This window comes from Eriocheir sinensis, chromosome 35 (assembly GCF_024679095.1).
Source record: "Eriocheir sinensis breed Jianghai 21 chromosome 35, ASM2467909v1, whole genome shotgun sequence".
Classification (NCBI taxonomy): Eukaryota; Metazoa; Arthropoda; class Malacostraca; order Decapoda; family Varunidae; genus Eriocheir; species Eriocheir sinensis.
In genome coordinates, this window is record NC_066543.1 from 7,446,846 (window position 1) to 7,456,803 (window position 9,958).

Genomic DNA, 9,958 nt, shown 5'->3' on the forward strand with positions numbered 1-9,958 from the left:
GCCTGGAAGCAGTGAACCCGCGATACGCCTCATGTATGGTTACAGTACATTGGAAAGAAATATATATATATATATATATATATATATATATATATATATATATATATATATATATATATTTTACAGCTAAGGAGACAGTTCAAGGGCGTAAAGAAAAATAAAAAAAAGCCCGCTACTCACTGTCACAGCTAACTACATATATATATATATATATATATATATATATATATATATATATATATATATATATATATATATATATATATATATATATATATATATATATATATATATATATATATATATATATATATATATATATATATATATATATATATATATATATATATATATATATATATATATATATATATATATATATATATATATATATATATATATATATATATATATATGTGTGTCACGCGTACTCCGTGCGGGATTTGCAGTGTTGAGGATGGCTGCTAGACGCAATATTAGGGGCGTGAGAGCTTCGTGTTACGTCTGTGAAGACTTTACAGGCGAAGCATCGAAATGGATCGGATGCTGTTTGTGTCCTAAATGGTGTCATGCAAAATGTGCTTTCCTGGCTGGAATCAAGCAAGATAATCTACACAAAATCAACTGGATTTGTACGCCGTGCCTGAATCGAGCATCTCTTGCTACTGGCATAGTGTTAAAATTGAAAGAATTTAAGCAGAAATTATCTAAGGAAATATCAGGGATAAAGAATGAAGTTGAGTTTCGGGCCTTGAGTGTGAGAGAGGAGCTGGGAGAGGTGGCAGAGGTGTTGCAGCGCGCCGAGCATGCTGATTCAGCGGGTGCAAGATGGGCCGAGGTCACCGAGCGCAAGAGGAAAGTAAAAACATACTTGTTGTTAGGGCCTCTGAACAAGATAAAAAGGCTACTGAGTTGAAAATTGAAGTTTCCCAGGCATTACAAGGCATTCAGAGTGCTGATTCAGGATTCACTAAAGGAGGTAACATTGTAATGAACTTTGATGATGAGAACATAAGGAGTGAAGCAGCCCCAAAATTGGAATCTGTAGAGCAAGTTTGTACTAAAAGTGTGGGAAAATTAAGGCCAAAGATCATGATTTGTAATGTACATAAGGAGGAGACCGGGGATAAGATAATTGAGACACTGCGAAACATAAATGATTTCCAATATTCGATTCCAGGAGTTGAGGAGAAAATTGAGAGGATTTTTAGTAGGCCTGCGGCTGGTGGCATAGACTTGCATTGGCTGCCCATTAAGGCACGAATAGTCTACAAAATATGTGTCTTGATTTATGAAGCAACGTGACTTGGTAAACCTGAATATGAGAAATTTACTACAGGATTTTCATTTGGACACCGCCATGTCACTGAGACAGTGCAGAACAGTATAGACTCATGAGCCCAGAGTCAACCTGGAACTGGGTTTCAGAGTATTTGAGAAAAGTGCCCCACGGCTCTAGAATGAGTTACCCGAGGATGTTAAGAATACTGGCAAGCTGGCAATCTTCGAGAAAGCACTGAAGACTCACTTATTTACTAAATCCTACGACTTAACAAACATGAGGATTGAGGACAACTTTCGGTGCTGATATTACTGTTATAATGTTAACGTCCCAGTGAAGCGCTGCTACGGCGGCGGACCGGAGCCTGAAATCTCATCAACAGTAACGGTAACGGTGTGTGTGTGTGTGTATATATATATATATATATATATATATATATATATATATATATATATATATATATATATCTATATATATATATATATTTTTATATATATATATATATATATATATATATATTTATTTATTTATTTATTTATGTGTGTGTGTGTGTGTGTGTGTGTGTGTGTGTGTGTGTGTGTGTGTGTGTGTGTGTGTTCTCACTTTACCAAAATAAGAACCAATTAATTAATCTATTCATCAATCAATTAATCATTCAGTTCATAGGTCAGTCCGTAAGTTAGTCACTCAATTAATCGCTCAGTCATTAAGTCAGTCAGTCAGTCAGCAGGAACAGTCGCAGTGCTGACCAAAAATCACAGCGAGACAGTCACCACGTGGCTAGACGGATGTAGCAAAAACTGTTATACTTAGTGAACCAACTCTTATTTGCAGACCATGCAGAGGCCTTATTCCTGACCCTTGATGCCGATATAAGATAACAACGACAATGGGGATGAAGCATGAACATAGGAAATCATGGAAGCAAACTCACCTCGCGACCACGGCAGTCACACAGAGGACGGAGGCGAGTGTGGCCGCGACGAGGGCAGCCTGCAGGAGCAGCGGCCTCACCCTGCCGCCCGCCCCCGACACCCCGACGCTCCACATGGCCGCCCCCAAGCCCAGGCCCAGCCGCCAGCACCACCACGACGCCCACGCCTCCCTCTCCTGATCACCTGTTGAAAGATGCACTTACTCATATGTGGCTTAGATAAGTGTATATTTAATTGTGTTACTTGACCAAGTCTTTGTGGAAAGGCTCCCATGTTATTATCATATTTTTATACATAAGTATTTTTTTTTACAGTATAGGGGATATGTCAAGGCTAAGATAAATCTATGAAAAGAGGCTAAAACAAATCTATGAAAAGATGTTTACAACATGCTGTCCCAATAAAAGTTAGGTAGAAGACGCAGAAAGACAGACAGTGGGCAATTTGGTTTACAGAAGTGTCCTGATATTTTCTTTGTAATTCACCACGGCGTGATCACGAGTTGGACTCGTAATTGTGGAAGAGTTCATAAGTCCGATGGACTCGGAAGAGAAAATATGAACGAAAAGAGGCGGTTTCAATGTTGACTAGTAGAAAGGATGAAAAAAAATAAAGATGCTGGTTAACTCTCGTATTAGATATATAGCTGAATAGTATAGAAATGTCCTTGGATAATGCTTACTGACGGTGGCGAGGAGCAGTGCATTGTGTTTCACAGCCACCCACAGGAAGGCTATGGCCACACCCAGGGCAGCGTGAGCCGCCACCACCAGCCCAACATTCTCCGACGCCCACATGACGCCGTAGTGCAGTGTGAGGCTCAACCCGCACACGCCCATCAGGCCGTGCAGACCCCAGCGGGTGACGAGGCGCCGCTGAGTGTGCAGAGCCAGACTCTCAAAGACGAGGGTCACGCCCACAGCGGCTGCTTGGCTGCCCACCAGCCAGCCCTGCAGCAGTCAAAGATGGACTACAAGAGGCGGAAAGTGTGAGGGCACGACGGGAGTTCACGCTAATGCGTTGTCATTTGGAAAGAAAATATCATTGACTGAAGGAAAAACCAGGCTAGTGCTTCGGACATTATGATAGTAATTTTCAATCCTGCATCCCTCCCTCACCTCGGTTGTCATCTCCTGCAGGAGCCAGAGGCTGAAGGTGTGGGAGAGTGCCGCCAGACAGCCGTTGACGAACACCCACAGGTGGAAGGTAAGGCGCCGTACTCCTTCTCGCAGCACCTGTGCGCACGGAGAATCGTTACATTATTAGTGAAACATTAAGACGTTATTTTAAACTTGTGTCAATTAAGCTTGAAAGTCTTATTTTGATGTATTTGTATATACATACATATATATATATATATATATATATATATATATATATATATATAGATATATATATATATATATATATATATATATATATATATATATATATATATATATATATATATATATATATATATATATATATATATATATATATATATATATATATATATATATATATATATATATATATATATATATATATATATATATATATATATATATATATATATATATATATATATATATATATATATATATATATATATATATATATCCAGGTAGAGGGAGAGTGGGCGGCGGGTCTTTGGTGGGTCAATGGAGCCGTAAGGAACGGGCAAGACCAGCAGGAACAGCAGGGCAGCCAAGCCGAGAGCCAGGTGCACTCCCAGCAGCCCTCCGTAGCCACTCCCTCCTGTCCCTGCCAGGCACGCCAAAATGGACAACACGCCAGCCGTCATGGCCCAGCCTCCCGAAGTGATGCCCGTCCAAGACTTGTGGCTGCCGTAGGCACTGAGATGGAAGGTGTGGGTAATGGTGCGTTGGAGCACGTCCTGGCTCACTCCACCTTCATCATAGCCGTAGACGTAACAGTGCCACAGCTGGGCCACACTTGCCTCCACCCCGGCGCCCAGTAGGCCGCCCAGCGCCAGGAACATGGCCACGCCAGCCATCAAGCCTATGTTTTCCGCTCCCTTTACAGAAGCCCATTTCGAGTCGAAGATTTTATTTCGCTGAGGCACTGTTTCGTTCGCATTATCTTCGGCAGCAGGAGTGTGATCTCCGCGGTCCGTACGGTGAATACTCCGTTTACTTCGTGTGTACTTAGTGTGATGTGACCTAACCTGACCATCACGATGATCGTAATGCAAGTCACCACCAGAGAGATCCTTCACCACTTTCTCCTCAGCTCTTGAGGCAAAGGCTGGGTGAAGGGTCCGTACAGGGTTGTGTGGGCCCCGGGACTCCATCCACGTTTGCAAGGAATAGTGTGGAGGACTGGGGTTGAAGCGCGGCCGTGTGTTCACTTGGTCATTCGGGAGAGACGCAGACTCCCAGTTCGGGTTACTTTTATGTGGAGAGGAAAAAACAGTCTCTGGATAATTGTGTAATGTTGCTTCATTTCTGTTCAGGGGTCGTCGAGGCTGAGGCTTCCAGGGTCTGGCAGCATCACCGTACCCCCCGTCATGCTGGAAGCCACTCAACGCAAGGGCTGACTTGCCGCCTGACTTGGAGTGACTATCATGTTTCGATGGTTTGTCCTCGTTGCCGACTTCATCCCCCTCGTCTTCATCTTCCTCAGAGCTGTCATTCTCATCCAAGTCCTGAGGGATGTCGTCATCTGAATAATTTTCTTGTGAAACAAGGCGATCCTTGTGCGGTGACTTGTTTTTGTTTTTGGTAGTCTTATGATACACTTTGTCTCGTCCAGTGCCATAGTAAGAGACAGGAGAGTTGTGGACATTTTCGTGGCTACTTTTTATCTTATTTTTGTTTTCATTCTTGAGCTTCTCTTTGGTCAACGGAGTCTTGGGTTGCGGCTCTACAGTAGCTCCTGTGTCTGTGGCCTCCTCTACCGCCTCTTCAGGGTACTCATCCACGCTTCCCTCCGGATAATCACTATTCAAAGGATGTTCGTTAACTGTGTTGCTGTTCAAGGGGACACTATCGTTTGTTTTTTGGTTCTGGTCTGCCGGGACCGTAATGTGTGATGGTCTTGACGTGCTTGTGACAACTGCGATGGGAGCGGTGGTGGCATGGGTTGTAGTAGTAGTGGTCGGGGTTTTGGTAGTTGTGGTGTTGGGAGGGATGGAGGGAAGGTGAATTGGAGGAATTGTGGTGGATGTTGATGTCGTAGTCGAACTGGAGGTGGAGGGGATGAGAGTTGGTGCAATACCGGTGGATGTGTTGGATGAGATGCTGGTTGTGTTGGTTCCAGGGGGGAGGGTCTGGGGGTGTTGTAGTGACACCGCTGAGGGCGTGGAGGTATTCTGTGGAAAGACTGTCGTTGTTGGGGCGAAGGACCACCCGTTGACACAGGACTTCAGGAGCCCAGTGTGCGGGATGTACTGAAGAAGAAGCACTACGCCGCAGCCGTGCAGGACCGTGGCGCCGGCGAACAGCAGCCACAGCAGCAGGCGACGCACGGCCCCGCTGCGGCTTCTTCTCATAGCCCGCAAACACGCCACCACGCCAACGCTTGCCGCCAGAGTGGTTCCCCCGCTCAGCAAGCCCACGCCTGTGGATGTAGATGTATATGAACAGGTATTTTAGTGTATGAATGACGATCACTCAAACTTCTAAATGAATAAGATCAATTAAAAAAAATCTGCTCCAGTGGAACTCTGGTTTTGCTCAACTTTCACTTTACAATGGACATAATAAGTGAAAAAAAAAAAGATATATATGTACTCACTTGTGGCAGAAAACCCGGTATCTTTTAGGATCAGCGGCGACCAGGGAAGCAGCACCGCATGCCATCCCGTCAGGAGGAGCATGAAGGCATTCACCCGCCAGCCACCCTTCACGCCCTTCCCCGTGCCCACCCCGGCGCCCGAACCTGTGCCCATGATGCTGAAGGTCACTCGTCAACGCCGCCGTCCTCAACTACAACCTGTGCATGATGGGGCGTCTGGGAGTGGTTTGTGCAGCGTCTGGGAGCTAGTGATCTGTTGCGTCTGGGAAGCCTCGTTGATATCAACTACTGTCTGGGCTTTATGCTGCGCCTGGAAGTGGTCTCGCCGCCTTCAGCTACAGCCTGTGTTTCATGCTGCATCTGGGAAGGGTCTCGATGGCAATGTAGTGCCGCACCAAAAGGAAGGCAGGCGGACGGGGGAATCATGCAGCAAGTTGGCGATAACCTTTATCTCGAGAAAGTTATGTGCAATGTCTCTGGTCGTTCGTTTCCTGCTGCCACTCAGAAAACACCAGCAACAGATGTTTGTAGTTCAGGTTCTTATGTGGTTCATTACAATGTTGATTAACGTATGGTGAAAGCAATATATAAAACAGATGCACACGTAAACATATTTTTTTATCACTTCTGTGTTGCAACCGTCTTACATGGTATTTGAATTATTCTTGAGCACTGTTTGTCGTGGATCAAACGCACACACTCAACAATAAGACACTTTTTAGGCTTTAGATTGCACTGAAAGAATAAAGAACACCTTTGCTTTCATCGCTCAAGATTCTCGGGGAGTCACAAGCGAGGGCAGGTCCGTATAGGGTTTCGAAAGCTACTGCGTGAGAGAACTCCAGCACGGGAACACCAACGACCCAGCGTCTTATCTCAGGAAACGGCGGCATCCGTTTTCACAATATCATGTCTTTGTTTTTATCCATTCCTCTGTTGACATTAAACAAACCAGCCTTCATGGTGTGGGATGAGAGGTAACAGTATCACGGCAAAGCTCAGTTGTCATTCGCCGTATCTTTGTATTGTATTTTTCACTGTATGATGTGAGATAAGAGCTGCCAGGATTAAGGAGTGGATTATTGTGTCATTCAGCGTAAGATTAGGTTTTCAGTGTATGGTAAGGAGAATGAATTTACAGAAGCGTGGAAATGTTGAATATCTATAATTTACAATATTTTTTTTTTCATTGCATGGTGTGAAATTAGAGGTGTCAGGATTATGGTCAGATGTCATTCACCATCAGATTTAGTTTTCAATGTATATATATATGGCGAGGAATATGAGTTAATTGAAATGTTTAGTTGATATTATTTACCATCATATTTTTTTCATTGCATGGTGTAAGATTGGAGGTGTCAGGATCATGGTCAGATGCCACACACCGTCAGCTTTAGTTTTCCCTGTGTGGTGTGCAATGAGTCAACAGAATTATGGAAATGTCTAGATATCATTTACCATATTTTTTTCCCACTCTCTGGTGTAAGATAAGAACTGTCAGGATTATTATGGCCACATGTTATTCACCGTCAGACTTAGTTTTCTCTCTGTGGTGTGGAATATGAGTCAACAGAATCGTGGATATCATTTACCATTTAGATATCATTTACCAACAGATATTTTTTTCCTATTCTGGTGTGAGATTTAAAGCTGACAGCTATGTAGAAACCCCAGTGTTATTCCGTCATTAATATTCTTTACAGATAAGTTTATGTATTACCCTAAAGATGCAATTATGAACTAGTAATTGTTAAACGAAAAGCGGGTGTAGCGTCCTTAGAAGACATCACGAACTAACATAGAGGGGTGGGATGGGGCAGCGGTGTTTGGGAGTCTTACATATCTAGAACTGAAGATATAAGAATTATCAGAATATTATTAGTCATATGAGAGTTCCATGACAGCTAGACGGTGAGTGGGAGAGAGTAATGAACGAGAAGCTTGAGTCTACCCGCATCGTCACAGCCAGGCGGTAACCAGGCGTCTGATAGTACTCGTAGTGTTTGTAAGGGACGAGGATGAGGAAGGACACAGCACGGACACATAAATAGCTGTGGCAAGATAATCACCGGTGTTGTGGCGCTGACTCTAGCCACACCTGATAACACCTACTCTTCACTCCTCACACCTCGGAGCATCGGCCCTCCCTTAGCCTCACACATTGCTCTCTGGCTCATCACTGCATCGTGCGACACAGCTTCTCCTTTCCTAATTGCGGCACCTTCGAATTGCAAGCACTTGTCAAATACTCCGCACTGTTAGTCTTCACACCGCGTAAGAGAAAAGAGACCCGAGGAGTGTGGATGCCGATAACCAACTGAGCGCCACCTCCTCCCCCTCCTTCTCCTCCTCCTCCCTGTCTCCCCTACCACCATCAGCACACCTGTAACACCTGCTCGCTTCAGGTGTGAGCTAGAGGAAAGAGGGGGGACCAGGGTGTGCCACGACCCTCTGTACTGCGTGTGACGAACTGTGGGCGATGACTCTCTCTTTTGCAATAAATAAATAAATAAAATAAAAAAAGATCCATGGGAACACAGAAGACAATTAATAATTAATGAATTGCAGAATAAATCTTCAGTGTATATGCATGATGGTTTACATTGTCACTTGGCACATGGTGAAAACCCCTTACTGAACACGTGCACATGTAAACACCTTATTTTTGTTGGCTCTACCTCGCAAGGCCCTCAGTCAAGGCCTACGACTTCAGTGTGTATACTATAATCCGCATTGTCCTCTGATGACGCCTCACGTTATTGTGTTCTTACGCTCGTATGTTAAAGTTTATCGTAATTCGCAAGGTGAAGATACTGCTACACTAAGAGTAAAGGTGCACTTGGTTTTATAATAAAAACTTTAACGATTCTAAGTAAAACAGACTCGAGTGGCATGCAGAATAAAAGACAGGGAAACAGTTAGACGCTCTGACGACTATGTAGAAAATAATCGAGAAGCATAGGAATGATTATGTGGTAGCCTAGTAATAGAAAAATGAGATGATTTAATTTCGTTTAAGTATATGGAACAACGATCTGTGAGATGATAACCTAAGAGGCACGAAAATTAAAGTAATAATTTTAAGACATTGTGTTGGGACGTACTAGGCAGGTGTTCTTAAAGCTGCACTTCACTATCAATATGAGGAATTGAAGTAGGTTGATGGGTGTATGCAAAAAGGTTCTTTTCCTTTTCCTTTACCTTACGGGGCAGACACGCCAGCCCTCGTCAACAGATTGACTATGCGGTTCAGTTCTGGTCACCTTACTATAGAATGGATATCAAAATGTTAGAATCGGTGCAGAGGAGAATGACTAAGATGATTCAGGGGTTGAGAAACTTGCCATACGAGGGAAGACTCAAACAGTTAATTAAACTTACATTCTCTAGAAAGGCGAAGGGTGCGTGGAGACATGATCGAGGTTCATAAATGGATGAAGGGCTTTAATAAGGGAGACATTCATAAGGTTTTGTTGGTAAGAGAACCGGGTAGGACACGAAGTAACGGGTTTAAACTGGATAAATTCAGATTCAACAGGGACATAAGCAAAAATTGGTTTACTAGCAGGGTGGTGGATGAGTGGAATAGGATTAGCAGTCATGTGGTAAGTGCCAATACAATTGTCACATTCAAAAATAGACTAGATAAATTCATGGACAGCGATATTAGGTGGGGTTAGATACACGGGAGCTTAGGGTCAAAGGAGCTGCCTCGTACAGGCCTACCGGCCTCTTGTAGACTCCTGCGTTCTTATGTTCTTATGTAGACCAAGTCTGACCGACTTGGTCGGCTCGGCTGACGTCAGCCGATAGAGTCGGTCTGTCAGCACCCTGCCACGGGGGCCTCCATATATTGGCAAAGACCCGTGCTTCCCCCTGCAAGGAGGGAGCAATCTTTAAACAACAGTTACGGGGCAATGAAATATCAATGTCAGTTGTAGTAGTTTCAATTCAAATTCAAATATTTATTAGAACAGTGGGGGAGAAGGTACAGAGAGGG

The 9,958-nt window shown here is 43.6% G+C and overlaps 1 protein-coding gene across 1 annotated transcript in view; it reads right to left on the reverse strand.

The window, feature by feature from the left end:
* The window catches only part of LOC127007348 (uncharacterized), a 7,282-nt gene extending 291 nt beyond the window's left edge, over positions 1 to 6,991 (reverse strand). The window contains exons 1-6 of the mRNA XM_050878208.1: positions 5,959 to 6,991; positions 3,818 to 5,781; positions 3,336 to 3,470; positions 2,900 to 3,167; positions 2,217 to 2,400; positions 1 to 2 (exon numbers count right to left, since the gene is read on the reverse strand). The exon at positions 1 to 2 is cut by the window's left edge and continues 291 nt beyond it. Of these exons, the coding sequence (XP_050734165.1) occupies positions 1 to 2; positions 2,217 to 2,400; positions 2,900 to 3,167; positions 3,336 to 3,470; positions 3,818 to 5,781; positions 5,959 to 6,112 (2,707 nt within the window). The 5' untranslated portion in view covers positions 6,113 to 6,991. The remainder of the gene's footprint in view (positions 3 to 2,216; positions 2,401 to 2,899; positions 3,168 to 3,335; positions 3,471 to 3,817; positions 5,782 to 5,958) is intronic.
* Between the last annotated feature and the right edge of the window lie 2,967 nt (positions 6,992 to 9,958).